Source organism: Zerene cesonia, chromosome 10 (genome assembly GCF_012273895.1).
Source record: "Zerene cesonia ecotype Mississippi chromosome 10, Zerene_cesonia_1.1, whole genome shotgun sequence".
NCBI classification, from domain to species: Eukaryota; Metazoa; Arthropoda; class Insecta; order Lepidoptera; family Pieridae; genus Zerene; species Zerene cesonia.
Window position 1 is genome coordinate 4,062,623 of NC_052111.1, and position 19,831 is coordinate 4,082,453.

General features: G+C 31.4%; 4 protein-coding genes across 6 annotated transcripts; 2 read left to right on the forward strand and 2 right to left on the reverse strand.

Annotated features, from left to right (window-relative positions):
* Positions 1-4,800: 4,800 nt before the first annotated feature.
* On the reverse strand, positions 4,801-6,526 carry LOC119829649 (GILT-like protein 1). The gene is made up of 4 exons (XM_038352264.1): positions 6,194-6,526; positions 5,924-6,109; positions 5,634-5,807; positions 4,801-5,515 (listed from the first exon to the last, which is right to left on the reverse strand). Exons 1-4 carry the CDS (start codon positions 6,311-6,313, stop codon positions 5,285-5,287), a joined length of 711 nt encoding a protein of 236 aa, XP_038208192.1. The 5' UTR covers positions 6,314-6,526; the 3' UTR covers positions 4,801-5,284.
* Positions 6,527-7,468: 942 nt separating this feature from the next.
* Positions 7,469-10,394, reverse strand: LOC119829724 (splicing factor 45). Its single transcript, XM_038352364.1, has 7 exons — positions 10,007-10,394; positions 9,738-9,918; positions 9,059-9,177; positions 8,791-8,982; positions 8,375-8,525; positions 8,138-8,217; positions 7,469-7,759 (listed from the first exon to the last, which is right to left on the reverse strand). The coding sequence occupies exons 1-7, from the start codon at positions 10,160-10,162 to the stop codon at positions 7,487-7,489; spliced, it is 1,152 nt and encodes a 383-aa protein (XP_038208292.1). The 5' UTR covers positions 10,163-10,394; the 3' UTR covers positions 7,469-7,486.
* Positions 10,395-10,981: 587 nt separating this feature from the next.
* Positions 10,982-13,322, forward strand: LOC119829356 (MICOS complex subunit MIC25-like). Its single transcript, XM_038351825.1, has 4 exons — positions 10,982-11,079; positions 11,771-11,882; positions 12,793-13,029; positions 13,221-13,322. Exons 1-4 carry the CDS (start codon positions 10,982-10,984, stop codon positions 13,320-13,322), a joined length of 549 nt encoding a protein of 182 aa, XP_038207753.1.
* Positions 13,323-14,380: 1,058 nt separating this feature from the next.
* LOC119829279 (serine/threonine-protein kinase greatwall) lies at positions 14,381-19,831 on the forward strand. 3 transcript variants are annotated; one of them, XM_038351715.1, is made up of 12 exons: positions 14,381-14,783; positions 15,231-15,479; positions 15,678-15,906; positions 16,067-16,237; positions 16,311-16,429; positions 16,651-16,850; positions 16,947-17,162; positions 17,324-17,543; positions 17,853-18,007; positions 18,301-18,425; positions 18,700-18,912; positions 19,540-19,831. In XM_038351715.1, exons 1-12 carry the CDS (start codon positions 14,691-14,693, stop codon positions 19,584-19,586), a joined length of 2,037 nt encoding a protein of 678 aa, XP_038207643.1. In that variant the 5' UTR covers positions 14,381-14,690; the 3' UTR covers positions 19,587-19,831. The 3 variants fall into 3 exon arrangements, with proteins under 3 accessions (XP_038207643.1, XP_038207644.1, XP_038207645.1); XM_038351716.1 differs by having other exon boundaries at positions 16,965-17,162; XM_038351717.1 differs by having other exon boundaries at positions 16,067-16,204.

A 19,831-nucleotide genomic window follows, 5' to 3' on the forward strand; every position in this document is an offset into this window, starting at 1 on the left:
AGAAACTTGCAAGTTATATAAGAATGTAAAAATTCATAATGGAGGGAGTATGTACGTTTAACTTAATTAAATCATCTATATGATCAATAGGCTGAATGCAGGTATTGCCTGTTTAAAAGTTTTATGAAAACTCAAGATATTACCAGCTTCCGTCCTCGACGTCACGCGCTTGGACATGACAAATTACCACTCTCTAGTCTTCTATCTCCACATAAAAAAATCATGTCATAAAATGTTCCCGTTGCGACGTGAAACAAGCACAAGCAAACATACTCTCGCATTAAAATATGAGTAAGAATAAAGGCTAATAAGGATGCTTAGCAATGAAATTATGTTTTAATTTATAGATAACTGCTATACTTGCCAGTACTTTATGTTAATCAATGCATATCCCATACAGAAAACTACCTATTTCTACCCTAAGCGGGCAGCGCATTCGCCCATAAGCGGTGGTGATCGCTTACATCAGGCAAACCACCACCAGTTACCGTTCTGATATAAAAAAGGTAGCCTAAATTATGTAAGCCAGTTAAAAGCCGAGGTAAACATCTCGATCTCATAATTATGCGGGATAAATACTATCCACACTCTTAATTAATAAATGTAAACTAACATATTATGACATATTAGATGTTATTTTTTAGAGTTCGTTAAAGAATAAAAACATTAAAATCAACTTACAATTTAGTTAGTAAATAAGTACCTAAAAAAGACATCAGGTCGATTTCAATGTACTTCTTTTATTCCATCTCTATTCGTAGATAGCATTTACTTTATAAACTACTCGTGCCATCGTTGCGCTGAATTTATCTGTTTTACTAATTTCAAAAATACACTCGTCACTAATGTTAATTCTATCATGATTGCGGATTGCAGAAATATATTTATGTAACTAGGTACTTGATTGGCATACATGTAAATTTGTAGAAAAAAAATATTGTTATGCTTGTTTAATAATTTAGGACGGAACCCCGGAAAATAATTCCTACTTGGGTCTTATTAAAATTTTACATATGTCGTGCATTAATTAAAAAGATGCATCAATTTGCAAGAAAAAAATATGAAGATAGTGAAAAGATGAGTCGAGTGGTACGGGAGACGGGAGAGACGTCATTACCGCAATCAAAGCTCGAAGCCGCAGCAAGCGCCCCGCGTCCGCTAGCTAACGACGAGTGCTCTCGATAAAAATTAAAAACACGTGCAAGCCCAGTCTGAGGAAAGTTTTAATGAGACTACACGGTTTGCGCTCCACCGACAGATATACCTGTGCAGATACTTGTGTGGTGCGCTGTGCGTGCTATGCAATCACTCTCCAAATTGGTTATCACGTTGTTAGTGTCGGATTTTATAAAGGGGGACCTATTCGCATTTCGTGCCTACTCTCTCTATACCGATCATTTATATTTGAACTGGGTGGGAACAGGAGAACGCTTTTTTTTCTGTATTTGTCATTGTAAATTGTGTTTGTCATTTTTTTATATTATTTAACATTTATTGGCCTAAGGAATAAAAGAAATGTTAAAAACTACTAATTAAAGATTTACCTATGCAAAAATAATACCATCCAGCATAAAACACTGAGAAATCGAATATATTTTGGTTGGTACGTAACCGAATATATATGTAATATTAGTTGTTTACCTAAATCTTTACTAGTATTTTAGAGATGAAGAGTTTGTTTGTATGAACGCGCTAATCTGAGGAACTGCCAGTACCGTCTTTACCATAAGGGCACAAGGGGCCAGTGCCCAGGGCCCCCTTCCTCAGAGGGCCCCGAAGGGCCGACAATTTCTCTCACATTTAATCTCAAAATACTCATTACACTTTTCTCAATGCCCGAATATCGATTATTTTTAGATTTATTCGAGTCAATATATTTATATGAATTTGAGTGACATCAAGCTTACAGGGTCTCGGTTGTGTGCGGTATATAGACACGGTAGCTTCTTGCTTAATTTAAACTTAGTGCGCTTTTTGGCTGTACTAAAGGGCTGTTTTTGGTCTGATATAAGTTACCAGACATTTACTTGAGTTTATAAATTTTATAATATAGAGTCTATAATGTCTATTTTCAAGTTACATATCATTTGATTTTTTATTCAGTTATTCAGTAATTTAAAAGTATTTCTGAACGCATCCTACCTAATTTACTAAAAACACCATCTAGCGATCATCCATGCAAACCGCTCCAATGCCAAATTCAAGCGACCATAAAAAATGTCGACTTTGTCTATGGTTGGGGCTTGGGGGAATCCCCGGATAAATTATGAAAAACTTTCAGTCGGAACTTTTTACCTAAAGTTATTACTTATTATATCACTTATTTTCACAGAAGTGTCGTGATTTAACTTTGTTTAATGTAATTTGGGTAAAATTAATAGAACCATTGATTTGTTCGTTTAAATATTATTTCAGTATGTCGAAAAGAACATATCTAAGTGGTTCACAAAAGAGAAAAAAAGTTTTAGCTCAAAAAGAAATCACGGAAAAACTTCCAAAATCATTAATTATATTAGATTTGATTACCCATAATAAAGCAGATCACAGTAAAAATATGTATTTCACTTTCTTTACATTCCAAAAGGGCCCCAAATTCTTGAGTGCCCAAGGGCCCCAGCACAGTCTAAGACGGCCCTGGGAACTGCCGGTCCGAATTGAAAAATTATTACAGTGTTAGATAGCCCATATAATGAGGAAGGCTATAGGCTGTATATGTACCACGGGCGAAGACGGGGCGGACCGTTAGTACTTTGATAAAATGCTTGTAACTCATGCCTGAACTTTACTGAGGAAATTGGAATAAAAAAGAGCCATTATAGGTCAGAGCCTTCTTGATCTTTAATTTTGATCTTGCGTATTCCAAATATTTTCATTCAACTTTTATTGAATTCTGTTCTGCGGTAGACATGTGAAAGGATAACAGGTATATCCTCACCGTAGGTACCTATTTCGTTCACTTTGTCATTTTATGTCTACGTATATAAGGGAGTAGCTAGGAATATGTTTTGCTTTTCACTATAGCTACCTGTATATATAATTGTTTTTATATTGAAAGAAATACATATTGAATTCGTTGGATATCATAGGTTCTTCGTAATAAAGCTAAAAACATTGTATGGCCACAGCATGGCCCAATTTGAACCAGCAGTTACTGAGATAAACGTGCTCAAACAAACAAACCAACTCTTCAGATTTAGATATAAATAATATAATATTAATTGCTATTATTAGGGTAAATACAAATCGGAACTAAATTGCCATGCGTCCAGTAAAGGAAACAAAGACTTAATTCCAGTGTAACCAAAAAGGCAGACGCATTATTATTTTCAATAGCACCCACGGGCGAGATGCAGTCTACTAAAATAGGAATAAATTGTGAGGATCTTCACAAAACAATAGTTGGAAATGGTCTGTGCGAGAAAAAGCCGGATGCAAATGCCATTCATATTAATTAGCAAAGCGAGACGGGGCTTTCACGAAATTAGAGCATGATTTCAGTGAAGATTTATTATTGTGTTCGAAACAGTTTTTGAAGCAAAGGTATTTAGACGACAGGAAATTGGTGTTGTCAGAACGTCTGAAATTGAATCGCGATGAGCTACGAATCTCAACGTCTTGTGCTTTTAGGGAGCTTCTTATAAAAATATTCTGAATATAATTTACGATTGTACTCAGATGAGATTTGCCAACTAAGTAGAAGTAATATAAATGCACTTTTATCGTGTTAAACTTGAGGTTATGAAAACAAATGGCACGCTATCTTAATACGTACCTACTTGTAATACCTATCTACATACAGAACATACTGTTTTGCATTGCAGTATAAATTTTTTGTCTTCATAATATCTGCATTCCATACATATTCCGTTCGAGCAAATTATATTAGCCCATAATGTTTTTTTTTTGTGTGTCGTTCATGTAGATTTTAATAAGTATATTATAATAATATTATCATAAGTCGTGCTTATAAAGTTAAACTCGTTTTTTTTTTTATCTCGTTACTCGACAACTCCGTGGGTTTTCAACCGATTGGCGTAATTCTTTGTTTTATGGGGAATTGTCATTTAAGTCTTATTTTGGAGTACCTTAAATTTAACCTAGAATTTGGATACCTCCCCTAGAAATTTATGAGGTTGTAAAGGTTATATTATAGTACTAGATGTAAAATGTATTCTTTTTACTACAGGTATCCATATCTACTTGGAGCAATAATTATTCACTCTCCACATCCGACTTTGTTAAAATTATGGTGTCACATTTCATATGATTCTATGTTAATATATTTGTAGATGATTTTTTTTTTTATTTTTTTCATTTAAGATACTGTTCTTACTATTACTGTAACCGTATTGTAAATATAAGCCATTATTTACCATAAAACAATTACATTATACATTAACATTAAAATCGGTTCAGCTTTTGGGAAGAGTCAGTTCAGTGGCAAACACAATTGTATTTTATTATTAATAGGGCTTTGTATATAATATTCTGACTATTTTTAGTTATATATTTTATTTAATACGTGTTTTTTATAATTTATTTAAATAAGCATTACATGCAATTGACAGGATTAGACAGTGAAAAATAATAAAAATAAGTATACACTGGACATAATAAATGTAAAATTTATTTATCTATAATAAAATGAGTTCAATATAAATGATTAAGTTCAACACACATTTCCACTTTTAGATATTAAAAGAGTGCTAAACTTAAACATACAGGAAATTATCAAATAAAATACATAATTATGCTTGTTCCATTCTGTCACTAATTGGTTACATATCAATATTTTTTTTTTTAATTAATCACAGTGAGCATTTTAGCATTTGGCAAGAACATATTTGTTACAAAAATCCTTAATTAACAATTTTAAAACTTAAAATAAGAACACAACCAAATATGTATAAGATGTATAGGTAAATATTAAGTTTGATTGGAAAGAACTTTCTTTATATAAACAGTAAATAATTTAGATTTAATTTTGATTAGCCTCACTAAACCAAATACATCTAATTTAATTGAATACAATTAAAGCCTATAATTACTAATACCATTTTTAAGGAACAAAAGTATTATAGGAAAACTGCTGAAAGCATTCAAATCCATTTTAAATACATTTAAGTTATAGTAATGAAAACAAGTATTATTACAGACACAAATAGAAGTGAATCAAAATTACAACGCATCATGATAAATTGTATTGATAATCTATGTTATGTCAATATTCTCAGACTTTTGGTTAATTTAATTGAATGTACTTGTTACTAATTAGTCGGAAATGTCACAAACACGGTGGTGGCAGTGGCATAGATATTAATTTGCATACTTCTAATAAGAAATTCTTTAATATAGCTGCTTGATTATCTCTTGAACTGTTCAATAATACAGTTGGTATAAATGTGGGTTTCAAGATATGTGTATCGTCACCATATTTTTTTAATAGTTCAGAGCCATGAGTACTTCCAGCACAGTTAAGGATAGGTTCTGGTTCTATATTCAATTGCTTTGCACACTGAAACAAATAAAACATCGTGAGATTTAATAGAATTAACTGGTATATATACTTAAAACGATCTAATGTATTCCATTATCAAAATAAACATATTTGTACATCAAATTAAAGTCATTACCCTTGTAAGAGCTGCATCAGCATCATAATTATCCTCTATCATGCAGACTGTTATCTTCACTGCTAATACCATATCATTTAGTATGTCTATACTACATGCATGTACTTTGTTAGCATAACATTCTTCTTCTTGGTGCTGACATTTGAAGTAATACTGACCGTTTTTTTCTGTTGTCTATAAACATAAAAATAAATAAATAAAATATATAAATTTGTTACGAAAATATGTTAACAATCTAATGTCAACTATATTACTACATCTAGCAGTATTTTGTTGACTGAAATACTTACAGTTGCTTTTCCATATGGGACTAAAGCCACATCAATGAAATCTGAAAGCTTCTCAGTAACTGGCCCTAAATGCTTTATAAAAAAGTGCTTTGAATCTGGACACAATGTTTCATAATATACTCTTATTTTAACTTTGTCCTGTTTATGTGTGTTGTATGCATCATCTTCCAATTGAACTATATTACTCTGCAATAAAAGAATTGCATAAAAATAAATATATGCTAATGCGATGTGAAATCAATTAAACAAAATTATAAATTAAATACTTACCTCCGGCGTAGTTGCTGGTTTTTTTAACACAAACCGCGAATAATTAGCATAAACTTGCCACATAATTAGCACAACCATGACCAGAACAATTATTTTATATCGACTGCACAAATATGCCATTTTAGTATTCCTAATAATAACACTGAAAAATTAACACTTTAATAACAGGAACGCTTGTGTCAAGTAATGAAATATTTTATGACTTCATAGTTTGATATTTTCCTTATGTGGCAAAATACTTAATAAGTTACAAAAATAACATAAAATAAAATATATTTGGTACATATATCAATTCAGTGGTCACCCATTGACCATAAAACTCACGTGACATTGACAATTGACATTTGGCAATAGGATGACAAATGACATGGGACACAACGGTTAACGCAACACTGATATGGCATTGACAGAAGACCTAGTATAAGACCAAGTGACATTATTTGTCTAAATCATTGCTGTTAGAAAATAGGGTGGACCAAAGAGTAGAATAATAATACGAGGGTGGATTTTAATGGGAGCAGCCACCTTCTTACCATAAATGCCTACGACTCATCCGCTCATACCTAGTCTTACGAAAAAAAAATGTCTTTTTGATAATATTTTAATTTGTGTTAATATGTGTTAATCATAGTTATAGATAATGACATAATCAATCAACCAAGTTCAAAAAATGGGTCGTTCCCAATTCGAATTAATTTTTAATTCTTTTTAGTCCATTGTAAAGTTACATTGAGGGTTGCGTATTTCCTCATGAATATAGAGTTGGCAAAATACATCACTGCTCTAGATTTTGCGTTTTGAAGCGAGTAGGAAGCTAACGTTCAACAAACATCCGTACTTTGAAAACGGTTAGTCAGAGCACGCAGTTTAGTGCCAGTATATAAGTGTATAATCTATTCAAAAAAAAAATCAAAATTCAAATTGTATTGGTTGTATTGGGAATAAGCGAAAGCGTTATCCATCAAAACGGGTTGCCTACGGTACGGTTGGTTACGGTAGGACTGGTACGTTATACATATTTGTGGATTTGCTACCCCTGTTCCACGCCCGCTATCTCGAAAATAAGGTTGAGGCTTTATCTCCTAAACTAGAAACGCACGCTAGGGCCTAAAAAATGTAACATTTCGATAGACTATACACTCGTCGCTCGTAATCGACAGATCAAAAAATTTATTTCCTTTAGAATTCTAATCACATGGATTGCTCAAAATCAATCAATTTGTGAAATTGTAGATTAAGTTTAGTTTGTGACGTGAAAAATGATAATAATACTCATTACTCATAAAGCATTTATTATTCAGTCAATAGCAGGGCATTAAACTTTTCTACACTATAAAATCCAGCTTTAACTTGTCTGCCTCCAAAGAATCTACCATTAAGGTCAACTACAGCTTTTATAGCACTTTCGATACGTTTAAACTCAACAAATATTCGTACTGCTTCATCAGAGGGAGCATTTGGCATTTCGAAAATCACTACTTTTACTACTTCCCCGTACTTTGTGTTACATTCATCTTTGACTTCTGGTTCTAATTCATCATCTACATCACCTGGTCCCACCATATTCTGAAAAAAAAATCACAGAATATAAATAATATCCTAGATCCTCAGACGTCACGTTGATACCCGATTGTGTTCTGCACAGCGTAATACGGCTAGTTCCGGAGCGACCGTAAAGTTTGGCGAGTAATATTAACTACGCAATCCTAGGTTAAAGTCTCTAAAAACTATTCATCTTCTGGTATAGAAAAGAAAATAAAGTTTTAATTTAATATCACAAAATCTTAACTTAAAGTTAAAGTTAAGTTGAGTTTTTCTAATTCATTGAAAACAAGAAGATGTTTTGCATTAGAAATAATAAAGAGATATGATATGACAGATATACATATAAAGATAAAGAGATAATAGAGAGAGAGCATAAAAACATGTTAATGCATAACTTACCCGCAGTAAAACAACTTTACTAGGTGACTTCATGATTTCTGTAATAGACGGTTCCTGTTTTGCTTGTGAATTAGGTGAATCTAAAAAAGTAAATTGTAATAATTAAATCATGAATTTATTTGTAAAGCATTACTTTGGAATGAGATGGTCTGTGTCTCTCCCACTGGTGTCTTAAAAAGCCCAAGTAAAGAGTTAATTTTATTTAATTTTGTTTTTATAATTTCACTGTTTCCATACCTGGGCCTGGAGGAGCAGGCATAGCAAAACTAGGTGGTGGCATGGAACTGCTATCTTTTTCATGTATAATACGTCCACCCCTTTTGGAAGTTTTCTCAACTTGCAGTGCAACTGACATGCCTTGCTCTTTCTTTCCTAATCCTTGACCTTCCTAATAATTAATTAAAAAATGGATTATATAATTGCTTTCTTTGTTCAGAATGTTAAATTTCTGTAAAGAACAATTTAAGAAAAACTAATGGCATAATAAATATCATTACAAATATAATACAATATTAGGTAATCGTTTTTCCTTAAGATGCCTATTTTATGTAAGCTTGATTCAAGAAAATTAAAACAAAAGTTTTTAAGCCTTGACAAGTATGTAATTAATATGAAAGAAATTTTTATTAAAATTTTAATGACAAAAAACATACTTTAAATCCATATTTGGCCATAATTTTTGCAGCCACTGAGCTTGCTCCATATCCACCAATTGAAAATCCAGGGGAAGGTGTGGGAAGAATTGGTGGTGGTGATGGGGTTTCTACAGTAAGAGATGGTGGCGGTGCTATTGCTGCACCTGCTGCTCTTTTTGATATCTCCTCTGCTTCCTCCTCCTCTGGTTGCTAAAATATTATTTTTTTAATAGTCAAATCACCATCCGACCATACAGGGTAATAATCCTAAACAATGCAAAAATACCATTGGTATAAGTGTCTTCTCAGGAATAGCATCTTCTTCATCACCAAAGCGTGATTTACGTTTTCTATCTGATCTATCTCTATCACCTCCATCAGTTTGTAGCCTTTTTGCTTGCATATCTGTAATATTAGATTGAATATATTTGTTTAATCTGTTGTTATATAAAAAAAGGTTACTTCATTCAATACTATTATATATTGTTAGATATGAATTGTGTTTTAATAGTCTGATAAAAGAATTGTCAGTAAAGATACAGATGCCTCTTACCATAACTTGTCAAAAAACTAAATGAGCTTTGACAAGTTACGAAAGCTATGGAATCCTATAAAATGGCGAATCATTTGGAAAAGTGGCACATTCGTACAAATTGCGCCTTGGTGTTCATACATTGTTTATTCAATGTTAACTACCCTCCCTTTGTTAACAGTCTTTGTGACTGGGTGTGATTTTTTATGAACTGACTCCATCAATTAGGCAGTTGTGTAAAATCACAGTACATTCTTGTAACAAACTAATTAATATTTAACACAGTCCCCTTCTAATTTCTAATAATATTATATTAGTATCATATTTCATTCACCTTCACAAAAAAATTATGTAAATTAATGTTATTTCAAATTGAAATTAATAGTTTTAAACAATATACTATACAAAATCATCTATCTTTAGTATAACATACCCTTCGCAACTTTTTCATAATCATTAGGCCACATAGGATCATACTCATTTGCAACATTCCAGTCAAAATCTCGGACATTTAATGTTGCTGACAACACTTTGGATTGACTTTTAGGACTGTCTGAGTTAGATTCGTCTTCTTCTTTCTGTTTACTTTTCAGGTCTATGACAGGAGTTAAGACCTACGCAATAATTGTACATTAGTTTCTTAAATCTTAAAAGAATACATTCATTCAAAAATATTCACAAACGAATAGTAGTTAGATTTACCTGATTAGATCGTCTTAAAGCCTCTCTTTTTGGCTGGGTGATTGCGGCTTTTTTTAGTTGCAATTGAGATTGTAATAATTTGATTCCCGAAGACCATCCTGCCACTTTTTCTGTTGTTCGAGCTTTTATGGTATCAAGATCATCATACAAAGACATCTTTGCGACTAAAACTACTTCTCATATAAAAAAATTCGTGAAAGACAAACGTGTGTGACAGAAAAATGTTTTATATTTAATTAGTAAAACTAATCCTATTGTATTTTGATTTTGGTATTCATTTATTTAGGGAACTTTTAATTTAAGGTACTACAAGATTGAAAATAGCTGATAACTCGATTGACAAATATAAACATTTGAACAGTGACCACAGCATTTAACTGTCAACTGTCAAGTACCCAAATGTCAGCACATATACAGTATATAAGTGTATAATCTATGGTCAGCATAGTGCCATCACAGAATACAAATTTTTTGATGTAGATGATGTTATGTTTATGTTATGTTATGTTATCTTATTATTTTACACAAAGAAATTGACAAAAAAAATACAGCACAAGAAGTTGAGGTACAGAAGGCGGTCTTATTGCTATTGAGCGATTTCGAGTAAGAAATTAGGCGTCGTACAAAATGGAATTTACATAACAGATACATGCGTGATAAATATAAAGAGAGATAAATACATATTAAAAAAATTACGTACATACATATAAATATTGTATAGATGAATAGGTTAAAACATGTGTATATTATTATAAAATAAACAAAAATATGTGTATATAAAAATCTTTTGTCAATATGCTATATCCAAAGTTTGAAAGGAATAAAATTAATAAATGGATTAACTTTGCAGCTTGATAACGAAGATTTTGAGTGAGCTCTTAATTTTCCGGAAGCAATGACCGATAATGTTTTTTAAGACTTGCTTTAAAAATAGGAAGGCTTGGGGCTTTTTTTTCAGAATCAGGAAGAGCGGAAATGGTAAAAGAGAAATGTAAGAACTTAGAATGGTGGGAAGGGAAAGATAGTGTGAGATTGTTTGCGCATCGTCAGGAGAGTGTGTGGTTAGAGGAGAGGTAAGAAAAGTTTTGTTTAAGGTAAAGAGGGATTTTGGGGTCGAACAGAATAGAGTATAAAAGGTGAAGTATGTGAGTATTCCGACGAAGACGAATTGGTAACCACTTGAGCGCAAAATAGCGCAAAATTCGGACACATGAAGATAATATAGTATATACCTAGTTGCATCATAGATATTGCAAAAAAAAATCATAAAATGAAACTTGTAATCGAAAAAATCACCTAAGTATAACTCAGAAGCGATGCTGAATGAATTTTAATAATTTTTGATTTGTTATGATTGTTTTTAAAAGGATGGGGCAAATACACTGTAAGTATGTGTTACACACTATTCGATTCACTCTGATCAGCCTTCTGAGTCCTAACCCGACCGAAACATGATTTTTTGTTTGTTAGACCCCAAAATCTCGCTCACTCTCACGCGTTAGCCACTTAACTAACCGCTAAAAACTAAAAATATACAGACGAAGCCGGGCCAAACTGAATATATTCTTTAAAATTAAAATAAAAATATAAATTTCATCATCATTGAAATAATATAACCTTTTTTCATATGAAACTTGATTCGTCCAATGTAGGATACGTTTTGACGTAATTAAAATTTATGTAATAGAAAGATTGTCGATAAAATTTTAGATAATGAATTTTAAATTATTTTCAAAATTTTAAAACTATGGGTAATTTACCAAGCAAAGACACAAGACGTATAAGTTTCTATAATACTTTTGCCATGAATTCAGCTCTGGCCATACCAAAATCATTGGAAGAAGACGAGGTCTTGAATATTAAGGAATTGGAAGCGGTACCATAAAATATCCTATCCTTCTTACTAGTCCAATTGTATCCTACTAATATTATAAATGCGAAAGTTTGTAAGGATGTGTGTGTGCTTGTTGCTCTTTCACGCAAAAGCTACTGAACCGATTGCAATGAAATTTGGTACGTAGACAGCTGGACAGCTGGAATAACATATAAGCAACTTTTTATCTCGATATTCCTACGGGATACGGACCTACGCGGGTGAAGCCGCGGGGCGTAGCTAGTCATTTATATTTCTTTAGAAGTCTATAAATATTATATTATTTTGCTTGGGTACATGTCTCTACATAATAAAATTTAATTTTAATATGCACGTGATCAATAATACCAACAAGCTATATGTTATATTACATTCATTCCTACTACGTAGTGAGCTAAGAAACCGTTAAGAGCCGTTTGCATGTTTGCTACACTTCTTAAAGACCTACTGAAAGGATTTTCATGTTCTTTTCTTTTGACAGAAATTTATAATATACATTTCTCAAGATTGTAAAATCGCTGAAAACCATTAGATTACTCGCATATATTAGCCCCTTTGATGGTAGATACCAGTATATTATTCAAAACTAGCTGTTCCCCGCAGCTTCGCCCGCGCCGTCCTAAAAAAATTTCACGGTACAAACTTTCATCCAATTTTATCCCCGGGGGGGTAGAATTTATCAAAATCCTTTCTTAGCGGATGCCTATGTCATTACATCTATCAGCATGCCAATTTTCAGCTTGATTCGTCGTATTTGGGCTGTTCGTTGATAAATCATCAGTCAAGTCAGTCCTTTGGGTTTATATATGTAGACAATGAATACGAGAAACCTTATTTAAATCTTATTAATAATTGAGTTTAATTATTGAATAAAATAAAAACTATAGATTATTTTTTATTCTTACGATTTTAGAATAAAATCAATGACAGCAAAGAAATTGGTTCTAGAGCATTTGAAATACATGATAATGAACATGATTACTGGGCACATAGAATTGAATATTTGAAAAATGAACATCAACTGATTAATAAAATTATAGAAACAGAATACGAAAAGACTATTGAAAATACAAAGAATCTATTTGATCCACCTAAAATAACTCAGGAACAAATACAAAGGATTAAACCATGCTATGATTGGCGCTCGAAGGTAAGCCTCGTGTGTATTCATTATTTTAATGTGAATATTTTTAATGAACGTCTTTCATATTAACAAAATGTTAAAGTTAGCTTATTTTATTTTTATGTACAGTAATAAAAATGAATTTCAAAATACACATGTCATATTTTGTAATTTGTTTTTAAATGATAATTACTATTGCAATAAATTTTTGCATTCAGATTATGAAATGTTATGAAGACAATCCCCGACAACCTTTACTTTGTTCAGCAACTGTTCAAGCATTCAACAATTGTGTTACATCATGCCAGTTAGAAGAATGACTTTAAAAAACAATGTAATTTACTATTTAATGATACAAAATCTACATGCTTTAAGTACATATTTTAAAAAGTTTAAATAAAAAAAAAACAATTTAACTAAAACATTTCATCTATGTCACGTTTTATAATAAATAATACTGACTTCCTGCCCGCGACTTCGCCTACGCAGTCAAACAAAATGATTGGCAGTCTTTTTTATATATTATGAAGAGGCAAGGAGCATTTGCATATGCGTTATGAACATATGAACCAACAACGCTAGGAACATAAGCCTTTGAGAGTCTTAAGGTTTTACCCTCATAGTTTCCATTCCTGTAAGATTTTCAAAAAATTCCAAAAAATTCAAAAAATTCCTTTGGAAAATTCTTTAGAAATTTCCTTTGGTTTCCTTTTCCGCTATAAGGACTTAAAACGATCTCCTCAGATAGGTAACAATATACTTCCATACCGGTTTAGTAGTTCAAGCATGACGAAGAAACAGATAGACAAACAGTCTGGGCTACTTTCATATTTTTAGTGCTAGCAAGGATTATTAATGTTAAACATTACTTGGCCATAATTATCGATGCTATAAATGTACAAGTTGTAATTTAAGTTGATTTTAGGCGGTTTTATTCCTAGATGAATTTTTGGAAATATTGAAATGCACTTACTTTTCTTTTATGTGTAAAATGTGTATGTGTACTCGTATCAATAAAATAATGCTCACTTCTTATATATTATCAATAGTATTATGTTATCTCTGGTAATAAGCAATAAAAGAACCGGTAATAAAGTCGATTAACCGCATTTTAGTTTATAATAAAATAACATGATGACTGCAGCTTACCTTAAATTGATGTGCATATTTTGATAAATGTCTGTATTAAAGAAAACAATTAAGTCTGCCCGAAAAAATGTATTTCTTTCTTTTTATAGTTCTTCTTTACTTTGTTTCGTGGTAACTAGTTCTTAATCTGTGATTGTTAAAAGTTGGCAATTATAGTTCATATATGACATTGACAGTGACAATTATTGATAACATCTTGACGTCAGCACGTCAGTGACGTAAATGGTGATTTAAAATATTCAAATTCAAATTGGTTGTAACTGATATTTGAGATTTAATCCACAGTTTTAAATGACAAATAAAGTTAAAATAGATTAACATTGTACAACGAAAGTACGCCAAATGTTTGTAATTATATTCAATTAGAATCTCGCTGAAAATAATAATGAGTGGTGTCTTATGATATAATTTAGTGAAAAGCGCAACGATTGTTATTTGTATTTAAAAATGATATTTTTTTAATAACATGTAGAACCTCCGAAGTGATTGATTTTACTCCCAAAGAATAATAATTTATGATCTACTTCTAAGGAAGAACAATGTCTTGCAGCAATTTAAATGTAGATGATAAATCAACATGTCACACAATTTTGGAAAAAATCAATGCAAACAATCCAGATCCTACAAACAAGGTAAATAATGAATCTAGAATTGAAATGAAACCATTGATTTATAATTAATTATTCGAGTCATGCTTTATCTACAACTTAATTAAAAAGAAAATAGTATGAAATAATTTTTAAAATAAATAATTGAAGGGTCGCAATTCAAATTTATCATCTGAACAGTATAGCTATATTATTGAACTTAATATTACCAAATTAGTCAAACAATTTGGATTACTTAAAGCATGTGTAAAGAGTAACAATTTTAAATTAGAAGATTGATTTAAAATAAACTTGTGTCACTGTTTTGACTGACTCATTAATTTTTATGTGTTAAAATTTACATTTTTAATGCAAGCTAGTAATGGGCAAAGCTTACTAGCTTTACTTATTGCTATATTATACTAAATACATATTTTTAAAGTACATAAAAACTACTAATTATAAAAGGATACCTATATTTTTTTGTTTCAGTTGCCTGATATTCATGATTTTACAATTATCAAACCCATTAGTAGAGGTGCTTTTGGAAAAGTGTTTCTGGCTCAGAAAAAACACAATCCAGAACAGCTTTATGCTATTAAAGTCATGAAGAAATCAGATATGATAAACAAGAATATGGTAACACAGGTTGTTACAGAGAGAAATGCTTTGGCACTATCCCGGAGTCCATTTTGTGTACATTTATTTTATTCATTACAGTCTATCTCATCTGTTTATTTAGTAAGTTGTTGTACTTTTTACTACAAATAGTCTATGTAGTAAACTCCTGCTACTCCTAGATTGAACAAGTTAAACGCAAGAAAAAAATATAGCACATGTTACTGGTTAATTCTGAAGTCTCTACATTCATATCATAAAAATTGTATAAATGTAAATAATTTTTTTAAATCAAAATATTTTATAAAAATTTACTTTCAGGTGATGGAATACATGGTGGGCGGGGATATGAAGTCATTGTTAAATGTATATGGCTTTTTAGAAGAGCCAATGGCCATATTCTATGTGGCGGAAGTCACATTAGCCTTAGATTACCTGCACAAACATAATATAATCCATAGAGACTTAAAGCCAGACAATATGTTAATCTCAAAAACAGGCCATGTAAAATTAACTGATTTTGGATTATCAAAAATTGAAATACACAGAGGTAACTAATGACTTAAATATAAGTATTGTATGATTTTTTGTCAAGATTCTTGTTTCAATGTATAAGACTGTGCACATCTAATAATTTTTTTCTTAGTTTTGCTTCTAATATTTCTGTGTCTAGATGTCATCTACTAATATATTCATAAAATTTATTTCAGATCTAGAGATATCTGATTTTGTGAATCGAACACCAAGCCTTAACATGCGCACTCCAGGACAATTACTATCACTTACGTCTCATCTTTCATTTGGCTCTGGAGGTGGTGACAGCACACAGACATCAGTGGTTGAAGCCTGTGAGAACCTTCTTGATGAACTTAGAGAAACTAGTAGGATTATACAGTTTTGTCAGACATTTTTAATTTGATTAAGCATTATTTAATGCACTATTTATGTTTGTAGCTAAACAAAAGGGAATATTTGATGGAGATGCACTAACTACCCCATTGATGGAACACTCACAACTGTCAGGAATACATCCCTTTTTAAGTGCTGAAAGCATCAATTTAGATGATATTGTTGTGAGTATATGTAATTACATTTCTTAATGGAAGATATGTCAATTTATCTTTAAGGAATATTTCATAACTAAAATGTTATTAACTTTACTAAAAAAAATATGTCTGTGTTACAAAACAATTTTTTCAGTATTGATTTTCGACTTGTTTGTCTTATGAGTCACGGTTATTACACACATGTGTACATACAATTTTTTGATTGATTTACTTTGTTGCATTTCCAGTTGCAAGATTCTGGGTCAGAATCTTTGAGTTCTTATCATACATGTGAGAGTTCCAAAAACAGTTCAAACTCCAGGAGCCAACAGTCAACAGATATCAGCAGTGCAAATGGTTCCTCATTAGAGTCTGCTCTTACTGATTCTCAACATGACCAATCAACATCACCTCTTTGTAGAGGACATTCCTTGAAACGAATTCCTAGGTATGTTTTGGTTAATTTAATTACATAATTAACTACAAAATTTAAGTATTGTATTAATATTAAAATTTATTATTTGTAATGAAATTATATGGCTAGTTTCCGGGCGAAAAAAAGAAAAAGGATATTGGACTGTGATGGAGACACACCCACTGGAGTCACCAGTCTGTTGGAGTCGAAAGAGAATCACAGTGGTCTTACCCAAGAAATTATGGCTTTGGAATTGGAAGTCACACAAAACACGCCCAAAAGAATTTCTATACACCCCACACCTGAGAGGCGAAAGAATCCTATAAAAGGAGTGTTAAAAAAGAGGTAGGTACTATCTTCTAATATTATATCTTTTAATATTTGATTTGAAGTTAAAGTGTAAATAATGTATCAATTGATAGGACTAAAAAAGTGTAAATTGAGACATACCAATATTTTTGAAATATTAATCTCATCAAAAAATCAATCATTTCTTTTTTTTATAGATGGGTATCACAAAACGACAGTCACCATTTTAATGTAGGTGTAATATTCTCAACACCAGTATCAAATAGCAAATCACCCAACATGAAGAAAAGGCAAAAAGCAACCCGATTTAATTTACCCATTGAAGAACCTGTGTCAGGCACCAAAGAGAAATCTATTACATTTGGAAAGCATATTTCAACTAGTTTAGAAATTTTTCCAACTAGAAGGTTAAGTAAGGTAAGCTTAATTTTTTTTTACTAACCGGAATTATATCCCTCTTAAAGTAAAACATTATGTTGTGTACTTTGAAGTAAACTTCAAAGTACACAACTTTTTTTCAACAAATTGGCTAAAGCCAATGACTGCTAATACTTTTTTATTGTTAAGCAAACAAAATGCATCCACAATGTGTTAGTATTTTATATTATAGGAGACACAAATTTAATAAAAATTATGTAATTTTTAAGAACAAGTTGAGAAGTTTCATAAAGTTATTTTTGATTTTGGCTCATAAAGCTCCTTATTTCTTACAATTCTCATTTACAGGGTGAGGGCAGTAAATCGCCTACAGAGTTATGTAAAACACCGTCAGCCGCTCAAACGCCGTATCGAACTCCTAAAAGTGTACGACGTGGAAACCAAATATCGGATCAACGTATCTTAGGCACTCCTGATTACCTCGCGCCTGAGCTATTACTCAGGTAAAATTTAAATTATACAGATTATTTTTAAAAGATAGTACTTAAAATACAAAATTTTGTTTCATTTTACTGTAATATTTCTTGTGCATAATGTAATAAAAATTTATAGTTGATTCCTTGAACATACTTTTAAAATTGTGCTTTGTATTGCATACCTTTCTGGTCATGGTAATTGGTTTACATTCACATTAAATTAGGGAATTCCTAATATTAGAGAATGTTTATATTTAATATGGTAGGATATTGAAATTGTTAAGAATATGACTACATAACATAATATTATAATTTTTCAGGCAAGGCCATGGTCCCCAAGTCGACTGGTGGGCTTTAGGAGTGTGCCTCTATGAATTCATGACTGGTATTCCACCATTTAATGATGAAACTCCACAAGCAGTGTTCAATAATATTTTAACTCGAAGTAAATATTTTCATTATCATATTATTAGCTAAAAGTAAAATATACATTTAATAAGACAATTTACATCGCCAGTTAAGGCATATTCTAAATTTATATAGTGAAGTGTATAGCATGAATTCTATTTTAAGGAACTTTCTATTCAATTATCGTAAACAAAACAGACGTAATTAACGATAAATTTTCCGTATATTATAAATTTTATTAATACCTACTCTATGGTGGAGTAATATACTACAAAAAGTTCCAGCAATTATAAAATTTAATTTAATTTTAGACATAGAATGGCCAGAAGATGATGAAGCTCTGTCGCCAGAAGCGGTGAGTGCAATAGAATCGCTGCTCACTATGGAGCCGAGCGCGAGGCCGGCCGCCGCCGAGGTTCGGCTGATGCCGCTGTTCAGACACGTGGACTGGGATAACCAGCTCAATGCGGAGCCGCCGTTTGTACCAACCCCCGATGATATACACGATACTGGATACTTTCAAGGTGAGTTTTTGTTGCATTTTTGCATTTTACAACCTATGTGCGTGGGTCAGCAAATTTGTTTGCTTTTGAAAGGAGTTTTTGCTTACAAATTTCGCATCGATTTTCATTGATTTCTCGCTCCGATTGTATGTCCGATGGTGTATATACTGAGTAACTCTTAGCATTTCTCGATAAATAGATAATGCAAAATAATTTTCCGCCTCGAACTAGTTGTTACTGAGATTTTCGCGTTTAACCAAAGAAAGATACAATCAAATACTTCGCATTATATTATTGGAATAGATTGAATTTTTTAACCTACTAAAAAGGTGTTGAGTTCAGTTATAATCGGTGTTTAACTAGTTTAATTCAATTTAATCTTACGTGTGGTAATATTTTAATTTCATTTCTTTAATATTATGTTATTTAATACCTGTAGCTGTTTTCGCTATAATACTTATATATCACTTCTGGGTTGCCTGGAAGAAATCGCTTGTAACCAACAAGGCCGCTCATTATATTATTACTGATTGTTATGATAAGTTTTATTACTTTTTAGTGCAATAAAGTTCATTTCATTTCGTTTATTCATAAGATTTAAAAGTATTTTGTATGAATAGAATGGTTTACCTTTTGTTTTGTTTTCAGCTCGAAATATACTGCAACAGCTGCAAGTGTCCAACTTTGATATATAAAAAGTAGTCAATTTATAATAGTTTTTTTGAATAGCTTAAATATTGTACCGCAGTATATTAAATCAATTGTATTCGAATTTCTAGCTTTTACAGTCATGTATTGCATGTTTTATGAAGACTGATTATTTAGAAATGTACCTGTGTATATTGTAGTATCCAAGGTAACGATGTAATTATGTGTATTGTCTTATTTAATTGTGTTGTAAAGGTCATGTTATAATATGTAATAAAATTAAAATAAAGAA

Excerpts from the sequence above, each read along its gene's own strand:
- LOC119829279 (XM_038351715.1), top strand. The coding sequence starts at position 14,691 with ATGTCTTGCAGCAATTTAAATGTAGATGATAAATCAACATGTCACACA. Across the intron at positions 16,430-16,650 it reads TCAATTTAGATGATATTGTT|TTGCAAGATTCTGGGTCAGA; the intron begins GTGAGTATATGT and ends TTGCATTTCCAG. Across the intron at positions 18,913-19,539 it reads CGATACTGGATACTTTCAAG|CTCGAAATATACTGCAACAG; the intron begins GTGAGTTTTTGT and ends TTTTGTTTTCAG.
- LOC119829724 (XM_038352364.1), bottom strand. The coding sequence starts at position 10,162 with ATGTCTTTGTATGATGATCTTGATACCATAAAAGCTCGAACAACAGAA. Across the intron at positions 9,919-10,006 it reads CTTTAAGACGATCTAATCAG|GTCTTAACTCCTGTCATAGA; the intron begins GTAAATCTAACT and ends ATTATTGCGTAG. Across the intron at positions 8,218-8,374 it reads GCCTGCTCCTCCAGGCCCAG|ATTCACCTAATTCACAAGCA; the intron begins GTATGGAAACAG and ends TTACTTTTTTAG.
- LOC119829649 (XM_038352264.1), bottom strand. The coding sequence starts at position 6,313 with ATGGCATATTTGTGCAGTCGATATAAAATAATTGTTCTGGTCATGGTT. Across the intron at positions 5,808-5,923 it reads TCCCATATGGAAAAGCAACT|ACAACAGAAAAAAACGGTCA; the intron begins GTAAGTATTTCA and ends TTATGTTTATAG. Across the intron at positions 5,516-5,633 it reads CTGATGCAGCTCTTACAAGG|TGTGCAAAGCAATTGAATAT; the intron begins GTAATGACTTTA and ends TATTTGTTTCAG.
- LOC119829356 (XM_038351825.1), top strand. The coding sequence starts at position 10,982 with ATGGTAAAAGAGAAATGTAAGAACTTAGAATGGTGGGAAGGGAAAGAT. Across the intron at positions 11,883-12,792 it reads ATATTAAGGAATTGGAAGCG|AATAAAATCAATGACAGCAA; the intron begins GTACCATAAAAT and ends TTACGATTTTAG. Across the intron at positions 13,030-13,220 it reads GCTATGATTGGCGCTCGAAG|ATTATGAAATGTTATGAAGA; the intron begins GTAAGCCTCGTG and ends TTTTGCATTCAG.